General features: G+C 42.0%; 1 protein-coding gene across 1 annotated transcript in view; it reads left to right on the top strand.

Annotated features, from left to right (window-relative positions):
- The window catches only part of GLI3 (GLI family zinc finger 3), a 243,783-nt gene that overhangs the window by 193,779 nt on the left and 23,656 nt on the right, over nucleotides 1-26,348 (top strand). The window contains exons 8-10 of the mRNA XM_073332835.2: nucleotides 372-588; nucleotides 2,140-2,256; nucleotides 3,774-3,914. Of these exons, the coding sequence (XP_073188936.1) occupies nucleotides 372-588; nucleotides 2,140-2,256; nucleotides 3,774-3,914 (475 nt within the window). The remainder of the gene's footprint in view (nucleotides 1-371; nucleotides 589-2,139; nucleotides 2,257-3,773; nucleotides 3,915-26,348) is intronic.

Below are 26,348 nucleotides of genomic sequence, written 5' to 3' on the forward strand. Positions count from 1 at the left end.
ATATAAAGTTTGTTATTGTAATAAATAGCTGTTATTGAACTGCTTGCCTCTTATTTCCGATTTCCTGAATTTTATTTCAGGCAGCTTTGTGTGTATTGTTGGTAAATGGGAGTCTTTTTAATGGAAGGGTAGAAACATGATATTTTGCTATAATATCATTTTTGCTCTCAGTAATCAATTTAACCCAGATTTGGATTTAATAGCAATGTTTGTCATTTGTTGGGGGAGGGAGAAAGGGGGAGGAGAATGAGAGGGAAAGGGATAGCTTTTTGTCTATGCTACTTTAATAGCTGGAAATGTAAACTACCTGTACAACTCAACACAACAATGGTCCTTATCTCTTTTTTGTTTGTTTTTCCTCCTAAATTCAGTCCTGCTCTGAGTTTCACTTACCCTCCCACACCGGTATCCCTCCAGCAAATGCATCAGCAAATTATAAGTCGTCAGCAAACCCTAGGTTCGGCCTTTGGACACAGCCCTCCACTCATCCATCCTGCCCCAACTTTTCCTACCCAGAGACCTATCCCAGGCATCCCTAGTGTCCTGAACCCTGTCCAGGTCAGCTCTGGTCCTTCCGAGTCCACGCAGGTGAGAGCAAACAAAAGAAACCTTTGCACCTTGTTAATGTAAAAAATAAAACAAATCACATTGTCATGTTAGCAATTAATCACTACAGTCACTGAGAACCTTGGATAACAACTTTCTTGCGGCTATGGCGTTTGCAGTCCTTTATTATAAATCACAGGAGTGTATCTGTGATTTCTGATTGGTAGAATGCTTTCTGTCCCTCATAAATATTTCAGTGACTCCTTGTTCCCAACTGTCTCTCCTGAATCAGACAACTTAATCCAGGTGTGGAGTGGGGGAGGAGGGAAAGCATGTAGGAAACCACAGCGTTTTAAAGATAGGAACTGCTCATTCCCAAATCAGGCTAAATATAATGACTATACAGATGTAGGGTGACATTCTACTCTGCTGCACAGCGTAAATCCAGAGAAACTCCACTGATTACTTAAGGTTTTTACTGATTCGTGCAGAGTTTGATTCACTGGACCTGGATTCATCATCGTAGTTGCACTGACACATAACTGGAGTAGTGCAGTAGTGAATCAGGTTGATATTTTGGATTCATTATGGTTTATGTTGTCGTTGTTAATCATTATTTGTTTTTAGCATGGCCTAAGATTGGTTCCTTGTTGTACTGGCTGCTGCAAAACTTGGAGCTAATTCCTGCAACTGGATCTGGACAAATCCCTGCAGAGCCCCCATTGATTTTAATGGGGCTTCAGGCAGGTTCAGAGATGCACCCAGCAAATCCACTTGCAGGTGCTAGCATTCAGAACAGCCAAGGCCGGCCTTACGGGTGGGCAACATGAGCCACTTCCCAGGACATTGTGGTTAGGGAGGTGCCGTGGTCAAGAGACAAGGCGTGGGGAGGGCCTGGGATATGAGGCTGCGGAAGGGAGCTTGTGGCAATGGGAGAAATGCAGTGTGAGCCAGGGGCCATTTTCTCTAAGGCCAGCCTTGAGAACAGCCTGAGATACAAGAGGTGAAATGCTGGCCCCAGAAATATCAGTGGAAGTTTTGCTATTGACTACAGTGGAGCCAGGAGTTTCTCCCAAGATTTTTTGGCCTATGGTTTTGTATTGGCTCTCAGATCTTCTCCTAATTCCACCACTATAAGTCTCAGAAAAATGCTGAGATTCTATCTACAGATGTAAAATAAAATATATAGCCCTTCTTGTAAGTAAACTTTCCTTCTTCTCATGTTGATTGCAGCTAATGCACAGTGATCTCACATTTCAAAATGGTAATCACCTTTTGAAGTCCTAATTGCGTGGAATATTGACTCCTTATTACCTTTCCCCATCCTGACAAAAGCAACAATGGTTTATAATAATGAATTACACAGAGTGTATTCACTTATATTTTTCCCCCTCTCCATTACACGTTCGAATGATGCAGCTATTCTGCAAGTTAATGCTATGTAATTGAATACAGTATAATGGCAATAGCCTATATAATTAACAATGTAGCATCTCCAAATAAAGTTGTTTAGCCGATGCTGCATATTTCCGTTTGGAGCTCTGTGTATTTATCACACTCTAATTTTGTCTTTTGGGGGAACAATATCTGCAGCAGAATAAACCCACAAGTGAATCTGCAGTGAGCAGCACCGGGGATCCAATGCACAACAAGCGTTCCAAGATAAAACCAGATGAGGACCTCCCCAGTCCAGGTGCAGGAAACATGCAGGTACAGCATGCAGGTTTCATTAATCAGACTTTCATCTCACTGCCAGACAGAAGGCACATCTTATCTGTAGCACGTTTTAAGGCTTTGTGGCCCTTGGCCTAGCATACATGGATGCACACACACACTGCATCAGTCCATAATACCAAGGGATGATTATAGAATCAAATGTGAACAGTTATGACCTGGTTTGTTTTATATTTTTGCTGGGGGAGGGGGTGGGGAGAGACTTGCATCTGTGTATGTCTTTAGAGGAGTTTTCAATCCTCTGTTTGCTGTGGTGTATTTGGTGATAAAAGGTGAAACTGAAGCACTTAGGCCCTGCTTCAGCAGAGTATTTAAGCACATGCTTAAAGTTACGCACATGCTTAAATCTCATTGACTTCAACTGGGCTTTGCATGTGCTTCAGTGTTTTGCAGATTCAGGGCTTCAGCATATGATTCTGATCTCATTTGCTATGCTTTTTCACCAGCATAACTCTCTGACTTTGATAGAGTTACTTCTGATTTACACCAAGGTTGGTGAGATTAGAATCAGGTCCTCAGTCTTTTCACTGAATCCATAAAACCAAAACCAAAGTCCATCTAAATCCTACTTGGGGGTCTGAAGTAGAAAATAGCATGTCTTCATAATCTGAAACAAATGTTCAGAAAGACTCCTAACATCTGACTCTTAGCCTGAGCAAATAGCAAGCTGGGCAGAATGGGGCTCTGCTAGGAACTGAACCTATACAACCACACACATACACACGTTCTGGGAAAAAACCAAATGCATCCATCAAGTATCCTGAAAATTATCAGTCTAATTTTGGAAGAAGTTTCACATTCCGAGCCTATTACGGGATTCAGAATTGAAGTACATTTTAGATTGATGATCTTGCTTGCAAGTGCAGCCATAGTATTTGTTCCCAATTTTGATACCCTTACTCATACTGAATAATATTTCACTCAGTCATAATCTCACTGAAACAATTGGGACAACCCATTAAATTAATCCAAGTATTAGAAACAGGCCCTTTATGGTTTTATTTTAATTTATTTCATTGTGACTTCCAGTTATTTTTATTAAGACGTTTTGACCCTTCACCTCCCTTCTTCCCCTAACCCTCTTCCACCTCTCATTGATATCGAATGCCAGCAGGTTTGAATAATTCGGGACATGATCTGCCTTTTCTGTTTTCCTCTTCTATCAGTTTGTGTAATAAGGCACCACGTGAGGAGGTTCCTGCAGAAATGATCTGCACTGGATATTTCTGGAAAATATATTGTTAAAAGAGGGAACCAGCTCTTAGAGAAATAGCCCATCTCCACTGTTTGGTTTACAAGGCCCACTCAGGGCTTCTGTGTTTTACATGTATGTGGGTAATGAGCTGAATCAAGAATAAATTAATCTAAATTGGGCTTTTCTTACTGTACCTTTCCTTTAATATTGAAGTAATTCATCTTTCTTCCCCCTCTTTATCAGAGTTTCTTCTCACCTCTCTTCACACCTGGATTGTGTTTTGTTATTTTTCCCCCAGGAACAGCCAGAAGGAATGACCCTTGTAAAGGAGGAAGGGGACAAAGATGAAAGCAAGCAGGAGCCCGAAGTGGTCTATGAGACGAACTGCCATTGGGAAGGCTGTTCACGAGAGTTTGACACGCAGGAACAGCTAGTGCATGTAAGTTAATGGTATTCAGGAACTGGGTTTTAAAACTATGTGACCTTTTTCATGGGGGTCAGGTTCTCTGACCCTGTGCTGAGTCAAGTTTCTTAGCTAACAGCGTTGCAAACTGGAGAAGGGTTTATGAGTTTCTGAGAATAAAGAAAACTGTGAGCCAGAGTGCTTGACCTGTTCAGTCAGCTAAAGCTTAGTGTAAAATTCAATAAAGTCTTCAATAGAGAGTGTAATGGCTCTGATCCTGTAAGCCAGCAAACACTATTTTGAGTTAGAGACTTTGATAGTTATTGAGTAATAGTAAGCTGGACATGAATTATTATTAACCTTTACCCAAGTTTGATTTTTTTTCCTAAAGGGATTATAACAATAGAAAGAGGAGAAGGGGAAATTCTTCCCTCCCCCTAAGGATTTACAGTTTATTTTATGTATCAATTTACTGTAGTATGTGCACTGAGATGGATTACTTGGCTGGATATGTATAAACTGGGTTACTGCAGTCCCTTGAATTAAGGCAAATCTTGTAGCCTTTTTCATTCCAGGTCAAAGGTTAGTCACACACACACCTCCCACTAACATTTTTTTTTTGCATTGTTTACAACTGTGTAGTACACTTGGCGAAATATTGCACCATCAAATATAAGAATATCTCTTAGCAAACACACTCTTCCCCTATTGCTAGCCCATGGCAACTCTATTGACTGTACCTCTGTTAAATAATCAAATAGCCAAATAGTAGAACTATTTTAATGATGAACTTTTAAAAAATGATCTCCTGTGCCCTGACTGGGGATAGAGATGCATACCAGTGTTATCAGTTGAAGACAACAGAGCATCAAAACCTCAATGTTTTGTGAAAAAACACCATACACAGGGCTGTATATAATGCATAATTCATTCCTTTATCGGGCCTATAGTATTAAAATAAACCTGTTGATAAATGTACATTTTTTCATGTTTTTTTATACATTCTAGAGCATTATAGGTCAGACCGTCCGCTGGTGCCCATCTACACTGGCTAACGATATTGCCCAGTGGGACTAAGGCTGCATTAGCAATTTCCCGTCAAGACATATTTAACAGTAACAAATTTGTGATGCAGAAATTATTGCTGTCTCACAGATTAGAATATGCCAAGTAGTTCAAAAGTAAATTTATTTCAGTGACATTATATTTTCACATTTTTACACAAGCGTAATGGGATTTTTTTTTTTTGGAGACCATGTGAATTATTTTTGAGCAGAGGGGTAATATTTTTTTTTAATAAAGAACTATTTCAACAGAAGCCACAAAGACTTTGAATTTAGAAAATTAGGCCCCAATCCTTCGGGACGGGTCGGTTTGTTTTCCTGCAGTGTCCACAGGTTCGGCCGATCGCAGCTCCCACTGGCCACGGTTCTCCGTTCCAGCCAATGGGGGCTGCGGGAAGCATATATTCCTGATATATGCTAATGATTGCAAGATTGAAGTATTAGGATGCTTGGAAAATATTTCTGAATATTCAGAAATGATCCAGTGTTGATGATGAATCATTTCCACCAAAATGTTAGAACTAAAAGAGAAAGGCAGACTAAAAATGCCTTTGGTAGTGAAAAAAGAGGAAAGTTGAAATTGTAGACATACAATCTAATTGAACTCTGCTGTGCATGTTATATAGCTAACATATTATAGTATTAAATGGCACTGCAATGTGAGATTTTAAAAGTGGAGATTGTTACTGACCTGATTTGCAGAGGGACCCATTACATTGGTAAGAGACAGCAGCAAGAATTACATGGAAATAGAATGTTTCTTATATTTGAAAGCGATTAATATGGGACCTCACAGCATTACAAAGAAAAAAGTTCTCTGTGGCAGGGACTGTGTCTTCATATGTGTTTGGACATGCTTAGTACAACAAGACCCCAATTCTGATTGGGGCCTCTCAACACAAATGAAATAATAAGAGCAATAATAGTAAATAATAATGATAACTGCCACTTCAAAGTAGTACAAATCAAACTACAAGAGTCAGCATGATCCAGTGGATAGAGCACTGACCTGGGAGCCTATTCCTGACTCTGCCATTGATCTGCTATCAGATTTTCAAAGGTTTTTAGGCGCCTAATACTTTAGAAAATCTGGCCCTTCACCTCTGTGAGCCTCCTTTTGTCTCTCTTAGATTGTGAGCTCTTTGGAATAGAAACTGGCTCCTACTATGTGTACAGACAGCACGTAGCACAATGGAACCTAGATCTCTGCGGGTTCTAAGCACTTCTGTAACAGATATAATAAATACTTACAACTGGGAATTTGGCCAACAGCATTTAATAAAAACAGTATATTAATGACAGGAGGAGATTTTCAAAGGTGCAAATTGCATTTATGTGCTTAATTCCCACGGAAGGAGTTAGGTCCCTAATTAGCATTTGGACTAGGGCTGTCAATTAACCGCAGTTACCTCACATGATTAACTCAAAAAAATTAATCGCAATTAAAAAAATTAACGATGATTAATCACACATTTAACAATAGAATACCAATTGAAATTTATTAAATATTTGTGGATGTTTTTCTACATTTTCAATATTGGTTTCAGTTACAACACAGAATACAAAGTGCACAGTGCTCACTTTATATTATTATTTTTTATTACAAATATATGCGCTGTAAAAATGATAAACAAAAGAAATAGTATTTTTCAGTTCATCTCATACAAGTACTGAAGTGCAATCTCTTTATCGTGAAAGTGTAACTTACAAATGCAGATTTTTTTTGGTTACATAACTGCTTTCAAAAACAAAGTCTAAAACTTTAGAGCCTACAAGTCCATTCAGTCCTACTTCTTATTCTGCCAATCGCTAAGACAAAGAAGTTTGTTTACATTGACGGGAGATACTGCTGCCTGCTTCTTATTTACAATGTCACCTGAAAGTGAGAACAGGCATTTGCATGGCACTTTTGTAGCCAGTGTTGCAAGGTATTTACATGCCAGATACGCTAAACATTCGTATGCCCCTTCATACTTCGGCCACCATTCCAGAGGACATGCTTCAATGCTGATGATGCTCGTTAAAAAAATAATGCATCAGTTAAATTTGTGACTGTACTCCTTGGGGGGAGAACTGTATGTCTCTTGCTCTGTTTTACCCGCATTCTGCCATATAATTCATGTTCTAGCAGTCTCGGATGATGACCCAGCACATGTTTGTTTTAAGAACACTTTCACAGCGGATTTGACAAAACGCAAATAAGGTACCGATGTGAGATTTCTAAAAATAGCTATAGCACTTGACCCGAGGTTTAAAAATGTGAAGTGCCTTCCAAAATCTGAGAGGGACGAGGTGTGGAGCATGCTTTCAGAAGTCTTAAAAGAGCAACACTCTGATGCAGAAACTACAGAACCCGAACCACCAAAAAAGAAAATCAAACTTCTGCTGGTAGCATCTGACTCAGATGATGAAAATGACCATGCGTCGGTCCGCACTCCTTTGGATAGTTATTGAGCAGAACCCATCATCAGCATGGAAGCATGTCCTCTGTAATGGTGGTTGAAGCATGAAGGGACATATGAATCTTTAGCGCATCTGGCACATAAATATCTTGCAACGGCAGTTACAACAGTGCCATGCGAATGCCTGTTCTCATTTTTAGGTGACATTGTAAACAAGAAGCGGGCAGGATTATCTCCTGCAAATTGTAACCAACCTTGATTGTCTGAGTGATTGGCTGACTAAGAAGTAGGACTGAGTGGACTTGTAGGCTCTAAAGTTTTACATTGTTTTATTTTTGAATGCAGGTTTTTTTGTACATAATTCTACATCTGTAAGTTCAACTTTCATGATAAAGAAATTGCACTACAGTACTTGTATGAGGTGAATTGAAAAATAATTTTTTTGTTTTTTTACAATGCAAATATTTGTAATCAAAAATAAATATAAAGTGAGCACTGTACACTTTGTATTCTGTGTTGTAACTGAAATTAATATATTTGAAAAAGTAATAAACATAAAAAAATATTTAAAATTAATGGTATTCTACTGTTGTTTAACAGTGTGATTAATCGTGATTAATTTTTTAATCGCTTGACAGCCCTAATTTGGACCTTTGAAAATCTCCTCCTATGTCTTTAATATTATATTGCTTTTATTAAAGACTGCTGGTCAAATGCAGATGTTCCCCCTCTGAGGTTCTGACATTGTGTGCAGTGTGTGTCCATGCAAATTAGGGTAAGATAGAATACGTAGTTGTGTAGTGTGAGTATATTAATTCTTATTTAATATTTATCTTGAGGTAGCAGCTGGAGGTCCAATCAGGATTGGGATTCCATTGTATTAGACACTGTTCAGACCTCTACAAAGAATGTCCTTTTATTGGCATGAGTTTGTAATAGCTGTGTGACTCATGCATGAGTGAGTTATGCAAGTCTTCACAAACAAGTACAAATAAATTGGTTAGTCTCTAAGGTGCCACTAGTACTCCTTTTCTTTTTGCAAATAAAACCTCTGTGTCACACCATTCTACCATGTGCTCCATAAATTTCACATATTTTACAGAAAGGAGAGAGCTTTAACATTTTTAAATTGGAACTGTAAACGTGCCACTGGGGCAGGACTGAATATTGGCTACTCTGCATGAGACCACTGTAGTTTTTGAGGAAACGCCATATTTAAGTAAAAGACAGAGATCTTTCTCTAGCAGATTTGTTTTGTTTTAAGCTGCTGAGAGGTTTGCTATGTTCAAATGAGTTCCAGTGCAGTGGGATTAGTGGGCAGAGTGCAGGTGAAGTTGTGTGAAGGGCAGGCTAAATGCAATTTATCACATAGATATCATCACTACTTGTGTGGGAGGAAGATATTTATTTGTATTTATCTGTGTGTGTATCTCCTGATTCTACTCTCTCACTGAAATAGCTCTGTTGACTTCAGTGAATTTGCTCGTGATTTTCGCTGGTGTAATAACAGGAGAATCAAGTCATGTGTGTGTACATGTGCGTGCGTGGGCACATAGGCGCACGTACTACGTCTACAGAGATTTTAACAGGAAACTTCTCAACTTTAACTATGGCAGAGCTGGTGCTCTGCTACCATATAGATCAGAGGTGGGCAAACTACAGCCCATGGGTCACATCCGGCCTGCGGGACCATGCTGCCCGACCCCTGAGCTCCTGGTCGGGGAGGCTAGCCCCTGGCCCCTCCCCCACTGTTCTCCCTCCCCCGCAGTAATGCCGCCGCACAGGCAACGTGGCTTGCGCCCACCCACCTCCCAAGCTTTCCAATAAGCCTGTCCTGCCGCTCTGAGCGGCAAGGTAAGGGGTCGGGGGCTGGGGTGGGGTTGGATAAGGGGCAGGAGCTCCCAGAGGGGCAGACAGGGAACAGGGAGCGGTTGGATGGGGTGGAGGTTCGGAGAGGGGGTGGTCAGGAGACAGGGAGCGGGAGGGGTTGGATAGTGGGTGGGGTCCTGGGGGAGTGGTTAGGGGCAGGGGGTCCCGGGAGGGGGCGGTCAGGGGACAAGGAGCAGGGGGGGTTGGATGGGTCAGGGGTTCTGAGAGGGGCAGTCAGGGAGCGGGAAGTGGGAGGGGGCGGTTAGGGGGCAGGGCCCAGGCTGTTTGGGGAGTCACAGCCTTCCCTACCAGCCCTCCATACAGTTTCACAATCCCGAACTGACCCTTGGGCCAAAAAGTTTGCTCATCCCTGATATAGATTATATAACATACACACAGACTATGTATGTGTGTATATGTACACACAGCATATATATTACAGGACAATTAAATCTAAATCTTAGGCATACTAATCACTATTTGATACTATTTTTCCTGCACTGCTTGTGTATCCTAATTTCCTCTGCCATTAGTATGAATTGTCGGTACTCAACAAAAGCAGGAGTGGACCCCAAGAGATGGTGTTTTCTTATTGAATTTATAAACAGAACTTTACTTGCTCTGCATAAATAAATAAAAATATACACAAAAGAGGTGTTATGGACCCACCCCAGAGGATTTGACACTGTAACAATTTCAGTAATTTCACTATAACAATTTCATATTTTCAAGTGGTGTGTGCCACTTAGAACTCAGCATGGTCAAATTTTCCCAATACATACACCAAGAGGCAAGGTGTTAAACCATTCAGATGCTGTGCTTTATTTATAGCACCTGTCCATCCTTCCCCCGTCCCCCCAACAGTTAATAGAAAGATTCATGATTCTTCATGGTTGTCTATCTCGTGTCTGACAGTACCGACTGCCCTGCTAAAGCAAGTCACTATCTATAATTGATATCCTTCTATGGAATAGGGTGCCGGTTGCAATTGAAGGGTTTTGCTGAAAGCTCTTAAATCCTGACAAGTTCTGCCCTTGTTCTGGTTCAGTCGCTGAGCTACACTGCTGGAATTCCAGGGTTATTTGAACTTGGTGCAAAAGGGGTGCATGTGTTTCACATTAGCAAATCACAAAGTTGGAGAATAGTATTAGGGCCTGGGCTATATTCGCCTGCCAGGTACATTGAACTCCTGAAAAGCTTGCTTACTTCCATTACTGTTTGCACATGTGTGTTACATACTTCCTTCTGTACATCCTTCAAAAAATATCTTATTTATTTTAGCACTTCAGTTTGCTGCTGGGGTCTTTATCATGCAGCTGTTTAATTAATTTCTCTGCCCAGCGAGATATTATAATTGGGCTTAGCTGAGCTCAAGTTTGTTTTAAATATTTGATAAATGTTCTCTAACGCCCAGAAGCTAATAAGATACTGTATATTTTTTTAAATCTGCTTTTTATTGCAGTTTGCCTTCCTCCCACCCCACCCCAGCCCCAAGAAATCCGTGAGACTAGAAAGAACAAAATATTACGAAGGGGTTAGACATTAAAGATAAAAAATTGTTAAAGAAAATTATCCTTAAAGGAAACGAATGAAGTTATTGTTTAAATATTAACACAATGGCAATCAGAAAAATGCAACACTGTTTCTCATCCCTCCCCTGCTTTCTGTGTAGCCTTGATGATAATTATTCTTTTATTTGAAAACACAAATAGTTATACTTGAAGAACTATAGACCTATTTTGGTTAGTGTTTTCCGCTTAATCGTACAGCAGTAAAATCCTCTTATGGTTCTTGTGTTTGATTATACAAGATCAAGAAAGCCCTAAACTCAGACTGACAGCATACATTTTGCATTTTAATTTTCTGAATCCTTCCTATGCATTTATAGGGCTAGGTTGCCAGATATGCTCCACTGAATGCAAACCTGCTATTGCACCTACTTCTGTGTAGGCAGTGGGAAGGCTACTTGTACTTTATGCACACCTCTTGGCATATACACAAGAGTCAGCCACAGTCTGGCCCTTGATATTTACAAAGACCAATCTAGGATCTGCAGCATGGCCTGTACCCAATAGGACTTGCCAGGTATTGGAGCCATTCAGAAGAACCAACATGTGGCATTTCCTTCATTGACTTTCCTCCAGATTCTTCCTTGGAGGCAGAGGGTTGCACCTCACTCTCACAAAAGAAGCAGAGGGTTCAGCCCCCAAAGCCAGCCCATGCTCCCAGATCAGGGCTACCCACCAGGACATCTAGGCCAAGCTTTTCAGGAATAACTAGTGATTTTGGGTGTCACAATCTATGATACCCGTTCTGAGGCACCTTAAATAAGGCCTGATTTTTCAGACACTGCTAAGCACTCAGCCACTGAATATCAGCCCCCTTTAGGGTGATGCAAGTTGGGAACCCAAAAATTGAGGCACTGGAAATTACTAGTCACTTTTGAAAATCTTGACCATTCTGCTTCTGCACTGCCTCCTGGTGCTGCTTCTGTTCCCTTTCGGAATGGCTGTGGTGGGCAGGGATTGGACAGAGCTTCCCTTAGCTACCTACAGTGTTCCAGGGCATGGAAAGGACTCCATTCCCCATGCTGAGACTATGGGCAGGTTACTGGCATGGATAAGAGGTTGCAGGGTCAGGCTGTGACTGAGCATGTGAGATGCACCTGTGTGCACATTCAAGAAAAGGTCCTTGAAAATCTTATGGCCAACGGAACAAACAGACCTGCATGGACCAGGATGGCAGGGTTCCACTGGCAACAATTTAGCTGTGCATTGGCATCTTATTTTAAATAGGCAGTTACAAATACAGCCCTTCTCAAATGTGGTTAGTCATCTGCTGTATTCTTTCTTTCTTTTCTTCAGCGCTGACCATGCGTGCGGTACTGTATGTAAAGGCATGGCCCCAGGAATTGAGGGGCTTAATGATCTAAAGGAGCCTCATGACACACGTGTATTTAATGTATTTTTATTTGAAAGGACTGTTTTCAGTGTGTTTTGCTGTTATTTTATTCAGTTATATTGCAGTATCACCTAGCAGCCTCCACTAGGTCAGAAATTCATTGTGCTTGGCAGTGTAAAAACATGACAGCCCTTGCCCTGAATAGCTCACATACGTTTCCTTTCAGTTGAAATGACTGAAGAATAGATTTGACCATTATTTTAATTGTTATTTTCTAGGTGGAGCATTTTATCTATAACTAGCAAAGTTATTTTTCCCTTATTGGGTCCGGACTCTGCTCATTTTCAAAATGTGGACAATTAATCTTTCTCACAGTAGGGTGACCTGAGTGAAATCCAGATCCTGGACTTAATGATGGGCTTGGGGAGGGGCAGAGCTTTTTAGAGGTAAGAGAGAGCGATGGAAAGGTTTTTCAACACCTCCTCTGTGTGTTTTGTAGCTGTCCTCAGAGCTAGGATGATAGTAAGAGGAGGCACATGCAAGAGGGTCTTCGGTGAATTTTGAGTTCTTAGATTTTGAATTCCCCTCCTCCCCCGCCCCGAGTTTATTTAAAAAAAAAAAAAAGATTATGGGGAAATTATCCCCCCACCCTTCTTGCATATGGCACAGGCTGCCAACTGCACAGCTAGAGTGTCCGTGTGTGGAGTTGTTGTTTAGAGCACCAACATGCTTTCTAGAGAGTAAAAAGGCACATCTCTGCCCAACACACTTGTGCTCTCTCTCTCTCTGACACACGTTCTCTGTTTAGGCATATAGTAGAATGTTTGGTTGAAAAATATACTAGTAAATTACATCCCAGACCTCTGACCCCTATCAAAAGTAACTGTGTAAGTGCTCTTGGTTTCAAGGCTAAGTAACTCCAGACTCCCTTAATGGCTGCTACACAGCTGGTTTCCACGTGCAGCATGCAAAGTCAGTAGCCTTGAGGGCCTGGTACATCCCCCGCCCACCTTCAAAATGTCTCTTTTCTGTGGTCTGCGGGCTGCCCGTGTATTGGATGGTCATACCTTTTGCAACCCAGGGCTGTGTTTAGAGTAAGCCCTGCCGTATTAGCTACATTTCCTTGCTCGCTGGAGGCCTGATCCAAAGCCCAGTGGAGTCATGCCAGTGGGTTTTGATTCAGGTTCCCTAAGTGGTCTATTACATAGTGTGTATAAGCTGGTATCCCGATGCAGAGTATGGCCTTCAGTGAACCAGCGAGGAAACGGAAGGTTAGGTTGTTCTGGTTGCTTTTATTTTTTAAATAGAGAGAGGGTTGCAAATAAACAAACCACCCTAATCTGCGAGGAATTAAAAGGGGATTTAGAGAGAGGCCATGTAATCATTTCAATTCTAATTGCTCTATAATTAGCACTTCTCTTTCAGCATCAGTAAACCTTGTTGTTAACCTACTACTGCTTTTCGTTTGCACTGCTGGAGCCAGTTAAACTGAAAGGAAAGATGAGCTGCAAGACGCAGTTTAACTAGCACAAGTGGGCACACAGATGGGAAGGACCAGGTATGATAACAAGCAAGGGGATTGGCTGTGCTTTTTGAGTGCAAAGACGTACAGGGGGAGTCTTGTGGCAACGAATATTATTTTGCATGTCCGGTGGCTGGTTTGGGTAGCTGTGCAATCACACTGGCAACTTCTTTCTTGTTTTAGTTACATGAGTCAGGTGATTTCCAACATTTATTCCATGTGTGAAATAGCGGTTGAGGCCCAAATCCTGAATATCCTGCCTGAATAAACAGTGTTCAGACAAATGTGTGGAAAAGGCATGGGACAGAGCAATGGACTATTCAGCACTCATGTATCATAGCTGGTGCATAACTGATTGTATCTGCTAGTCCAGAGTGTTGGAAAGAGAAAAGTAGGCCCAACTTGCTGGGGACCCAGGCCCATAGGGGACCCAGGCCAGCAGATTTACTCTTGTTGAAATTCACTCCTGTGCAGAAAATTGCTGTAGAGCTTGGTTCTGCCAAGTGCAAGTTCTTCACTGTCTGGCACCCCACATCCTCCAGAAGAAATGCAGTGTTTCTACTGTGCTTTGCCTCCCACATGGCTGCCTACAGGGTAGAAGGCTGGATTTGCTCTACAGTGCACACAAGAAAAGCTAGATTCAAAATCTTTGATATGAGGGCCCCATTTTCCACATTGGCCACCCAAACTGTGCCTGAAAGGTTTGCGTGTGCAGTGATTGCTCCTGGGAATCTATGCGGACCAGGTTATTACATGTGGAAATGCTTGATCATGCATAGAAATGGCAGTTTTGCATGTGTCAGTGTAGGCTTGTGGGTATGCAGTTACATTTAGCTGATGCATTTTAGACAGTTCTAAGAATTTGACGCTAAAGTTTCAGTTGCTCTATTCCCTTTATTCTATCTTTTTTGCAGAATCTTTTGTTTGTGTAACTTCTTAATAGAAACAAGCAGCGGATCCTTTTACCTGATTGAATACATTCAGTGGTTTTGCTCTGAAGCTTTTATGCTCGTGTGACTTTCCTCAAAGTGCTGGGTATCTAATCTATAAAATGAATGGGTGGTGTTTTTGTCAGGAGTGGGTAGGTTTGGTGGCTTGTACTGTAGGTATGAGGTCTGCAAATACCATTCTTACATGTATCACTGGGTTGAGATGCTGCAGTTCTTAGAGTGAGATAAAGTAGTCAAGCTGAAAATGAAACAAAGCTCTAACTGTATTCCTCCTTGTGTTTAGCAGAGATAAACTTCAGTGGAGTCTCAATGCTGCTCCGTTTGGCTTCTGGCAGCAGCTTTAATTGGTAAAATGCAGATTTTTTTTTTTGATCAAGAGAGGATTATTCTTGTTATCAGTCTGGAGCATCTTATTTCAAGATGAAAAGACTTTGCTGAATTACAGATGCCAACATTTTTACAAAGCACTTTGGCGATTGACATCTCAAAGAGAGAGTATGATTTATTAGCCTATAATGGCTAACACTGAGTGCTGGTCTAGGTCCCACTGATTTGTGAAATTGCTTAATATGAATTGCCTTTTGGTGTAATTCAAGCCCCAGGTTTCTCAAATAAACTTAGTATATAAAGTATATGTAACATTTTGTATCTGCAAGGGGGGGAGGGGAAAGGATGAGGAACACAAAACAAGAGAAAGAAAGAAAACCTGCTTTTAAATCCATCTTGGTGGTGCTTTTTACAGTAGTTTGGCTGATAAGCTGGCAGGGTAAAGATTAATAACGCGGCTTGTCGCTATCAGTACTTGCTTGTCGATTCTCTGTAACAGGGCTGTCTGTTCAGCATGGAAATTATTGATTAAGTAAAAATTGCTATTATATTGTGAAGTGATCCATAATCACAAACAGTGGTGGACATTCCTCTTTCACATCCCAAGCCATGCATCAAGTTTTCCCTTGCAGTAATTTATTGTGTGCTGACGCTCCCACTCATTAGGCTTATCCTCTCCTACATGTGTCAAGAAAGCACTAAACGAACAGCAGCAGCACGGTGGCAGGTGGGAACATACTAAATTTTCAGGTGGAAGGAGGAGGTTAAACAGCTCAGCTAGTTCCAGCCATTCCTTTCCGTTAGCAGCTTACCTCCAACAGTGCTTTTCTCCAGCTATGGGCCTGATCCAACTTCCACTGAATTTAGTGAGTTTTTTGACATACGTTTCAATGACAACAGAATCAGGCGCCACAAATATCAGGCCTCTAAATGCTCATTATTCCATGTGATTCTATTATGCAGTTGTCACTTACATTAATTACCGTACGTGGCTGAAGTTCACCCAAGCCCGGAAGGGAATAAGATCCCATAGCAGGGTTGGATAGGAATAGGGCAATGCAGACAGCAGTGAAGTCGAATAAAGTCTGCACCCTCCTTTACATCTTGGAGCATGGGGGACAGTGGGTGATTTAAGACATAGTCTTCTATGTTGCCTTAGTTGACAGGCTTCCTGAGTTTAGGATTCCTGAGTTAGGGTTGCTTCAGTTAAGGCTTTGTCTTTTTCTCTCATCTTATTTTTTCTTAAATCAGAGAAATTAAATGCAGCAAACGAATGTTAAAATCATCATCATTAACATTATTACTACTAATTCTCTTACTGCATTTCTATAGCTAGTATTGATGCACCATTTGCCAATGATTTTTGCACTTTAAAACATTCCGATTTTGCCATAACTGGATAACAGTACCTCAGTATTTGTACTATTCCTTATACTTCTGTATGCTCAGTTTAAGGAGTACTGCAAATTCTGAGTTTATTTAATTACCTAGGACGATTAGCAAGTTTTTAAGTATGACCACTCTGGTTCAAATTAAGAGAATACTACATTTTTTTTCTAACAGGGAGCATATGCCTTGCACACTTACCCATACCTCTGTACAATAGAACCACTTTCTCTGAATGGATCAGAGCCAGGAGATTACCAGCTAGGAAATTAGTTGCCAAGGGGAGTCCAACCCTTAAGAGTCAGTAAAAAGCCTGAACAAATCACATACCAAAGGCACCAGGCTCCGGCTCTGATGGCTTTTGGATGAGGAAGCATTACAAAGCCACAGGCTGGTCACCAAGAATGCCCTTCCATTGGCGCCTGTGGATTTCTTACTAGGCTAGCACATTCCTGTCAAATTCCAGTGGCCACAACAGGGCATAGGGAAAGGGATGATCATTGAGATAAACCAGACCTACATTAGCTAGGGTTTTATATAATAGTAACTTCACCTGGAAGTGAATTAACAGAAATATATGCTCTTCAGTTCTCTCCTATATACGGCTGGCAATTGTGTTCTGTGCTACCTGACACTTATGAGTAGCCTTTGTAGCCTTAGGCTGAGTATGTTGCAGTAATCGGGCTTTGAGCTGGCAAGGCAAGGATTACGTTGTAGTCTGTATCTGAGAAGAAGGAATGCAATCTTCTCGCCAGCAACAGATGAAACGAAGAATTAGTGGTCTCTGCTTATGTCTGGGAGTCTGGGAGGAAAGGTGAGACCAGCAAGACCCCAAGATTGAACGCCACCTTGACAAACTGAAGACAAATGCTCTCATGGCAGATGCAGTCCCCATCAATTCCTCAAAATGCTTCCCACTCCTAACAAATATCACACCCAGACCATCTGGATTGATCCTGAGCCAGTTAGCCTTCATCTCAGTCCCTGTTTCTGCTATACATCGGGAAGCCAGGAAAACACCTCTGTCCAAATTTCCTGGAAAGGAGACCTATCAGGTGAAATCCTGGCCCTATTGAAGTCAATGGCAAAACTCTGATTAAGTTCAATGAAGCCAGGGTTGCATTGTATCTGAGTCTCATCGACATATTAATAACACTGTATTCAGAGTGCTTCAGCGTTCCCCTCGTGGTTCTTCATGCATAGTGAACAAGTCAGGTAACATGCCCGCAGAGCGTTTTGCAGTTTGAGTCATGGAAAGAAAACGTGGAAGGTTGGGCCGTGGCTTGGGGGTGCACCAGGGATGGTGAGAGGGTGCTGAGGGCTGACTGTAGAGCTGGCGGGGACGTTGGTTGGGAGGAATGGCTGGTGCCGGGTCGGAGATGTACCTATAGCCACAAGTCAGTGGATACCGATCTTATAAGGATTATAACCTTTTGTAGCCCTGACCCATATTCTATGACAAGCTCAAAAGAGAAACCTTACAAGCGCTTGAGAGATTAAGTCTGAATAGATAGCTAGCCGAAGAAGCCCAGGTCCAAGCGTAATGCTTGATGGGGTCTGTAGAAGAGATATTGCTGCATATGTGTCCAGTTTTGGGACCCACACTACAAGAAGGATGTGGAAAAATTGGAGAGAATCCAGTGGAGGGCAACAAAAATGATTAGGGGACTGGAACACATGACTTATGAGAAGAGGCTGAGGGAACTGGGATTGTTCCAGACCTCTAATCATTTTTGTTGCCCTCCGCTGGACTCTTTCCAATTTTTCCACATCCTTCTTGTAGTGTGGGGCCCAAATCTGGACACAGTACTCCAGATGAGGCCTCACCAGTGTCGAATAGAGGGGAACGATTACATTCCTCGTTCTGCTGGCTATGCCCCTACTTATGCATCCCAAAATGCCATTGGCCTTCTTGGCAACAAGGGCACACTGTTGACTCATATCCAGCTTCTCGTCCACTGTCACCCCTAGGTCCTTTTCCGCAGAACTGCTGCCTAGCCATTCGGTCCCTAGTCTGTAGCGGTGCATTGGATTCTTCCGTCCTAAGTGCAGGTCCCTGCACTTATCCTTGTTGAACCTCATCAGATTTCTTTTGGCCCAATCCTCCAATTTATCTAGGTCCCTCTGTATCCTATCCCTACTTGCCACTGTATCTACCACTCCTCCTAGTTTAGTATCATCCGCAAATTTGCTGAGAGTGCAAACCACACCATCCTCCAGATCATTTATGAAGATATTGAACAAAACCGGCCCCAGGACCGATCCTTGGGGCACTCAGCCAGATACCGGCTGCCAACTAGACATGGAGCCATTGATCACTACCCATTGAACCCGACAATCTAGCTAACTTTCTACCCACCTTATAGTGCATTCATCCAGCCCATACTTCTTTAACTTGCTGACAAGAATACTGTGGGAGATCGTGTCAAAAGCTTTCCTAAAGACAAGAAACAATACATCCACTGCTTTCCCTTCATCCACAGAACCAGTAATCTCATCATAGAAGGTGATTAGATTAGTCAGGCATGACCTTCCTTTGGTGAATCCATGCTGACTGTTCCTGATCACTTTCCTCTCGTGTAAGTGCTTCAGGATTGATTTCTTGAGGACCTGCTCCATGATTTTTCCAGGGACTGAGGTGAGGCTGACTGGCCTGTAGTTCCCAGGATCCTTTTTCTTCCCTTTTTTAAAGATGGGCACTACATTAGCCTTTTTCCAGTCGTCCAGGACTTCCCCCGATCACCATGAGTTTTCAAAGATAATGGCCAATGGCTCTGCAATCACAGCCGCCAACTCCTTTAGCACTCTCAGATGCAATGCATCCGGCCCCATGGACTTGTGCACGTCCAGCTTTTCTAAATAGTCCCTAACCACTTCTTTCTCCACAGAGGGCTGGCCACCTACTCCCCATGCTGTGTTGCCCAGCGCAGCAGTCTGGGAGCTGACCTTGTTCGTGAAGACAGAGGCAAAAAAAGCATTGAGTACATTAGCTTTTTCCACATCCTCTGTCACTAGGTTGCCTCCCTCATTCAGTAAGGGGCCCACACTTTCCTTGGCTTTCTTCTTGTTGCCAACATACCTGAAGAAACCCTTCTTGTTACTCTTAACATCTCTTGCTAGCTGCAGCTCCAGGTGCGATTTGGCCCTCTTGATTTCATTCCTACATGCCCGAGCAATATTTTTATACTCTTCCCTGGTCATTTGTCCAATCTTCCACTTCTTGTAAGCTTCTTTTTTATGTTTAAGATCCGCAAGGATTTCACTGTTAAGCCAAGCTGGTCGCCTGCCATATTTACTATTCTTTCGACACATCGGGATGGTTTGTCCCTGTAACCTCAATAGGGATTCTTTGAAATACAGCCAGCTCTCCTAGACTCCTTTCCCCCTCATGTTATTCCCCCAGGGGATCCTACCCATCAGTTCCCGAGGGAGTCAAAGTCTGCTTTCCTGAAGTCCAGGGTCCGTATTCTGCTGTTTACCTTTCTTCCCTGTGTCAGGATCCTGAACTTGACCAACTCATGGTCACTGCCTCCCAGATTCCCATCCACTTTTGCTTCCCCTACTAATTCTTCCCGGTTTGTGAGCAGCAGGTCAAGAAAAGCTCCCCCCTAGTTGGCTCCTCCAGCACTTGCACCAGGACATTGTCCCCTACATTTTCCAAAAATTTCCTGGATTGTCTGTGCACCGCTGTAGTGCTCTCCCAGCAGATATCAGGATGATTAAAGTCGCCCATGACAGGGCATGCAATCTAGTAGCTTCTGCGAGTTGCCGGAAGAAAGCCTCGTCCATCTCATCCCCCTGGATCATATTGAATGACAGAACTCTCTTTAAAAAGAAAAATGTTCTTTGATTAATTTATACAGGAAAATCCTGTTGAGGAGCGCCCTCTCTTTTATTCCAGGAGGATCAGTGGTAGCAGTACAGTGATTTGTTACAAACTATAAAAAGCAATGGGAAAGATTCATGGCTTTGCAGAATGTGGTCCAAGCCTGAACTGCTGGACTCAAAGAATTACATATCATTCAGCAAGTACCATATGTATGCTCAGTGTTTACATACACATGTTTAACATACTCTAAATAGCAGATCGCTTTCACTGTCCCTTGCTTTCCTTGCTCTCTATCTTTCCTCTACTGTGTGCATAAGATTTTCAATACAATAGCAGAGCAAAATTTTCTTAGGGCAGCATATACTTTGCTAACCTCTGCATGTAGATAGATGACCCACTGTACTAGTGTGGGTGCTTGGAACTCTTCAAAATCTGATTAAAAATACTACTCTGTAGCTTTGCCTTGTTTCATCATACCACAGCATTTCTTAGATTTATAAATTGGCTCATGGGATTAAGAAGTTTGTCTCTGCTAATATAAAATGATATAAAGCTGCTAGAATATATGGTCACATTTTAACTCAAAGAGCCTGTTGTTCTGAACCTGCTTGAGGTCTCTTTTTCAGAACCTTGCCTTGAACTGCAATGTAATTTTAACAGATTTTTCTTATGAAAGCTGCACAATTTATGTAACGCAATTTATTGGTTTTCATGCCTGAAACTTTTTCCCTTCTGCATCTTTACTATTCCGAGTTTATTTCTCGGCTGCGTTGGCTTGATCTGCAATGTGAAAACGCGGAAGTTTTAAGAAAAATATTATTACTTTTAGTTTGGTTTGAAACCAAAGTACAGTAACAGATACAATAATAGCTGCCTAATCCTCAGCTCGGCCATGAGCTCTGTTCAGAATCTGCTAGTCTTTAATGGGCTGCGTGCTGACGTAAGAGTCCTCCTGAACGGAGCAGCTTGTAGGGTCAGGGTCTAAATGACTTCAGTAGAAAAGATGCCTAGAGTTTATTAAAGGGGAACAATATGAAAAAAGTAGTTAATTCACCTTTAATATATACAGTAGGTCTGATTTCCATTGAAATCACATGAGCTATGGCCGCAGGAAGGAGACCTACAGATTTTTGTCATCTCTCTTGCAGTAGTGAGAGGAAAACATCCAAAGTATTAAGCTGTCCTGCCTAGTAGGTGATGGTATGTTTTTACAAAACCAGGGTGGTATTTTCATCTTCCATAGTATTTTCAAATAAATGAAATACTCTGTTGACATACTGTATATTATTACTTTACTGTCCCCTGCACTAAGCAGAGTTCTCCAAAAAAGCTAGAAATGGCATATAAACGGTTAAAAAAATTTACACTAAAATCTGCAGCTGTGTTAAGTGCGTGGAGCAGCTGGCATGCCTATTTTTCATGTATGTTTTTGTTAACGGTTATGTGAAGCTTTATAGTGGGTTCCTTACTGCAAAGAAAAAATTGAAATATTGTTCATATCTGATACTGCGTATGTGGATTTTTTTTTAGTAGGTTAAAAACCTGGGTTTCCTGGAAATACTACAATGGTGGCACGTTACAACCATTTTATTCCCAATATACAAAGATCATAAAAGATGTGAATCTCGGATTTGAGCCTAAGGTCATACTGTATCTTTCCATATTCAATCACTCATAACATCAACTAAATTATGTATTTGCTGGGCAGCATTCTGAGATGAGCTCACTCATTCTGGTTGGTCAATGTGTGGTTTAATTATACAGTCATTGGAGAATGCAGCCCCGCAGCTTCTCCCCCACCATGCTATGGTCCCAATTCTGCCCCTGCTTCCATGAGAGTTGTGCCTGTGTGACTGAGGCCAGAACTGAGTTCTGTGTGTGGAGTAGAACCTACTTATATGGGAAAATCCTTCCCTACGTGCACTTATACTACAGAACTGTTTCCCTGTGATAGCCCTAAGACTGCGCTGGCTCTCCTGTGCTCCACTCTGTGAGGTGCATTGGCTGGTAGATCCATGTAGAATCCTTGCTTCACCCTCCAGGCACAGCATCACACAAGGTGCCCTCATGGAGTAATTAGAGCGTGTGTGTGTTTGTGTGTGCACGCACACTTGAGAGGACTGCCCCAAATCCAGCTCACCAACCAGGGTTAGGATACAGGACTCCTTCGGTGGTTATAGCCAGGAATAGTGGCCTCTGCCCATCCACATAACTTGCACTAGGTGTTGGGGCACTGGATCAACCTAAGCCCAGAGCAAACAGTCCCTGCCCCTACCGCTCTTCCCAGTGCTAGCCTGTTTGGGCCAGCCTGGAGTCATCCTTCACTGGTAGAGGGTTTAGAGACCACCTCCACATGGTCCCCTTTCTTTTCACTAGTATGTCTAGTGATTCTTGGGTTATGCTCAAGGCATTCTGAATTGATGACTTACCTGTTATTTATTATACGCACTCCACACCAAAGAGAGACCATCCAATGCTCGGGACACCCTGAGACACATCTAATAGACTGAAGAACAGAAGATTGTTAAAATTGACCAAAGGTAAAATTTTCAATAATGCCTAAATGACTTAGGAGCCTAAACCCCATTTTCAAAAGCTATTTAGGCCCTTGGGAGCCTACATCTCATTCCATATCAAAGGAATTTAGCCTTCTAAGTGACTAAGTCGTGTCTGAAAATGGGAAAATTTTATGCCAAAGCAGCCGGACTTTTTCCCAACATACCCCCAGTCATGTGGTAACCAAATGGAGCTTCAACACTCTCATCACACCTTCCCACTAGACAGAAAGCCCCACTTTCTGCTCTCGGACAGTGCCCATTCAAATAGATGGACTTTAGCCTCGTATCCAGAAGATCCCCAAACTAGGCTATGGGGGACGGGGTGGTGGCAGAGCATTCTGTTCAGCTTCACAAAATATGGAAGCTCTGACCCTCTTCTTAGACTCACGCACATACAATCTAAACTTCAGTACAAAAGGGATTGGCATGGCTTAGCTCTCAGAGGAGTTTCTAAGTATATTGTAAAATTCTTTCCAGAAATAAAAAGAAAAGAGAGTCTGAACACCTTAAAATGTCAGCTGCCTCTATTAGCCTCCCAGTTAATAATGTAAGAACGTAACACTCTTCCCTGAGAGATGGCACTTCAGTTTTAGATTATGTCATGTGAGGGAACATCAGAGGAAAAACAAAACTGAGAACCCATTAAAGTAGTTTTTATATAGCCGTAAAATGATTAACACCCACACCAGTTGTTGCAGAGATTACGGTAGATGCTCGCTCCGTAAACCTTTGATATTAAGAAGTAAAAACACAGTTTTTGCCCATCGCTTTATGTCTGCCTGGACTTGCACAGGAAATCAAGGAAGAATTGTAAAACACCACCTTTACTGAGCAACATTTTGCTGTTAGCAGACTTGGCATATTCTACATGTGAATGAAGGTATGTCAAATGTAACAAGAACAAGATGTGATCTTATTGGGAAAGAATCCTTATAATATCATGTTACCCCCCTCCCTAAAATCCCAACGCCTATATAAAAACACAGGAACCTCAAATGCAGTCTCAAGGAATCCCTCTTCAGCCTAAACAGCAAAATATGTATGCCTCATCCATGCTGTGTCCTATACATACTGTATAACTACAGTATCAGAGATTAAAAGAAAGGACATGCTGTATTATGAACTACTGTCTTTATTTTTAGGATTAGGTAACTTTTCTCTCTCTCCTTCCCGCCTCTTCCCCCCCCCCCTCCCCAGCTCTCTTTATATCCTAAGGGCAGATCCTTTCTCTTGGGTCAGGAATGTAATAAGGCAGGTTTTGCTCTCTCCAGGATATTGTGTCTGTCTCACTGTGCTTAAATTGCCACAGAGAGCTCTTCAGAGCAAAATACAGTATTTTCTTTGTACATGGGCCAACGATTGACGTATCCTTGGGGACTTATCTGTCTTTAGCATTTAAACATACAAGCTGGATATGTTTAACCTATTGATGGGCAACAAAGACAACTGCAGAATTGACTGATAGAGAACAGAAGAAAATGCTTTAAATTTTGGAGCAGAATCGCCCCCACACAGATTAGCAAATAGGGAACATTTTTAACTTACAAAATTGAGAATGCTTTTTGTTATTACAGGAAAGTGAAGAAAAATAATCAGATCTATGTTAACAGCAGAAACACAGGCAAGAAGAAAACAGCCCTGCTGGGATGTGTCTTTTACATTATTATATAACATGTTCCTGTTTAATAACAAGAGTTTGCATGTCGATAACAACACTACTCAAGACCCATTTCTACTGTGGCAACAATTACAAATCCTCCAGTTCACGATGGCGCAGGAGAATGGGCATTGGGAATAATTGACTCTTAGTTTGTCTATTTAGAATGACCATCCCAAAATGCAAATGTACGTTAAAATGCCTTGTATTTGACAGCTTCCTCCTCCCCTATCCAAGCCCTGTGTTCCTTGTTTCTTGTGGGGCCCTGATCAGCATTGTGGCCAATGGACTCCATTGTACTACAGGTGTTAAACAATAATAAAAGGCTGTGGTTGTCTTGTGCCATGGTAGAGGGCATTGAAGAGGGAAGCTGCCCAAGAAGAAGCTTGTGGAGGAATTCTGCCTTTCCGTCACTATGCCTCCAGAAGCATAAAGCAACCACTGAGACCCCCACACCTTGACAGACTGCTGCGTACTTTCCCATATGCACCTGGGATCAGCACTATTGTCTGATGGGATGTGGGGAGCTGTGTCCCTTATCCCTTCCAGTCCTTTTGGAGGGAGAATAGATTTGCATAGTATTTGTGCTTGGGGGGTGGGGGTGGGGCAAGAATTAGAACCATGCTTGCACCTGTGCAGAGGACAATGGGGGCAAACGGGAGGGAAGAAGAAGGCTTCTTTTACCCTCTTTCCTCCCTTGCACACCTTTGCCAGGCTGGGCACAATCTAGCTCATAGTGCCTAGCCCAATGCATTTTACAAGCATAGGCACCACTCGAATGCAGCCACCACTGGGGACTGGATGGCAACCAACCAGTCCCCAGCATACTGCACAAGGGGGAAGGGGAACTTCACTGAGGTAAATCAGCTTTACTTAACGCTTGTGTAAATCTTAGTGGTGTGACTAAAATCATCTTTTTTAATCTCTTTTAGTGCTAGATTAAAATATTGACAGGGCCTCTGTGGTTAAACTGAGACTGGGGCACTAACAGTGCCAGTGTATATTCTTCTCACATGACTGTGGCCACTTTCCTTCTCCCTCCTTCTTTGTTTCTCTTTGTTTAGTGGACTTTGCAGCACACACAGACCCTTCCTGATCTCCTGTGTGTTTCTTTCTACTGCTACTTTCTCCTCTGTTCCCTGTGAGTTCCCTGAGTCTTCCCCCTACTACTTTAACTTCTAACTGTTGCATCATCTCGTTCCCAGCCCTCTCTCTTCAATTCCTGCTTTCCATTGCTTTTCCTATCATCCAGCATTTCCTATTTCTACCTTCTCTCGTCATCTCCTGACCATTCAACTGTTTGAAGGGCATACCTGCTTGCTGTCCCTCCCACGCTCCATGTGCATCTGAATCCCCTTCCATTTAATTCTGTTGGCCTTCTTGATTGGTTATAACTCATCATTATTTCTCATTCCACTTGGGTTTCTAATTTGGATCTTTCTCCTCCCTCCACTCTTCACTGGTTGTTCTCTCCTCAAGGAACTAAGGTGGGAATCAGGAAGACTAACATTAATGACAGAGACTAATAAAACGTTGCCATGGGCACCTGACTTTAAATTAACCAGAATTCCAGTTGAGCTGACTCTTTTTGTGTTGTTGTAGAGGGTTAACAGCCATGGGTGGGATTCATCCAAGTACTTAGATGCCTGTCTCCCATTGATTTCAAATGCCTAAATACCTATGTGTACTCTACCCTATGTGAACTTACTGTATAAACATCTATGCTGCTTAGTGTATGTATTACTGTGACATCACTTGTACAGATACCATATGGTGTTCAAGTCTATAGAGTGGTTTAAATGATACCTCCTGGTTTTCACATGCTGATAAGTTTCTGAAAGAGCCACCTTTTTGAATGAAGCTTTATGTAATTATTTGATTTTTTAAAAAATTAAATGTACTGAGCAAATTGCTCCAGTAATTTTAAAATTCTGAGCACCTGGGAAATGTTTTTCACTCTAAAAAGAAAAAAAATTGCCATACTTTAGAACACCGCTAATCGGAA

The sequence above is a fragment of the Lepidochelys kempii genome, chromosome 2, assembly GCF_965140285.1.
Source record: "Lepidochelys kempii isolate rLepKem1 chromosome 2, rLepKem1.hap1, whole genome shotgun sequence".
NCBI classification, from domain to species: Eukaryota; Metazoa; Chordata; order Testudines; family Cheloniidae; genus Lepidochelys; species Lepidochelys kempii.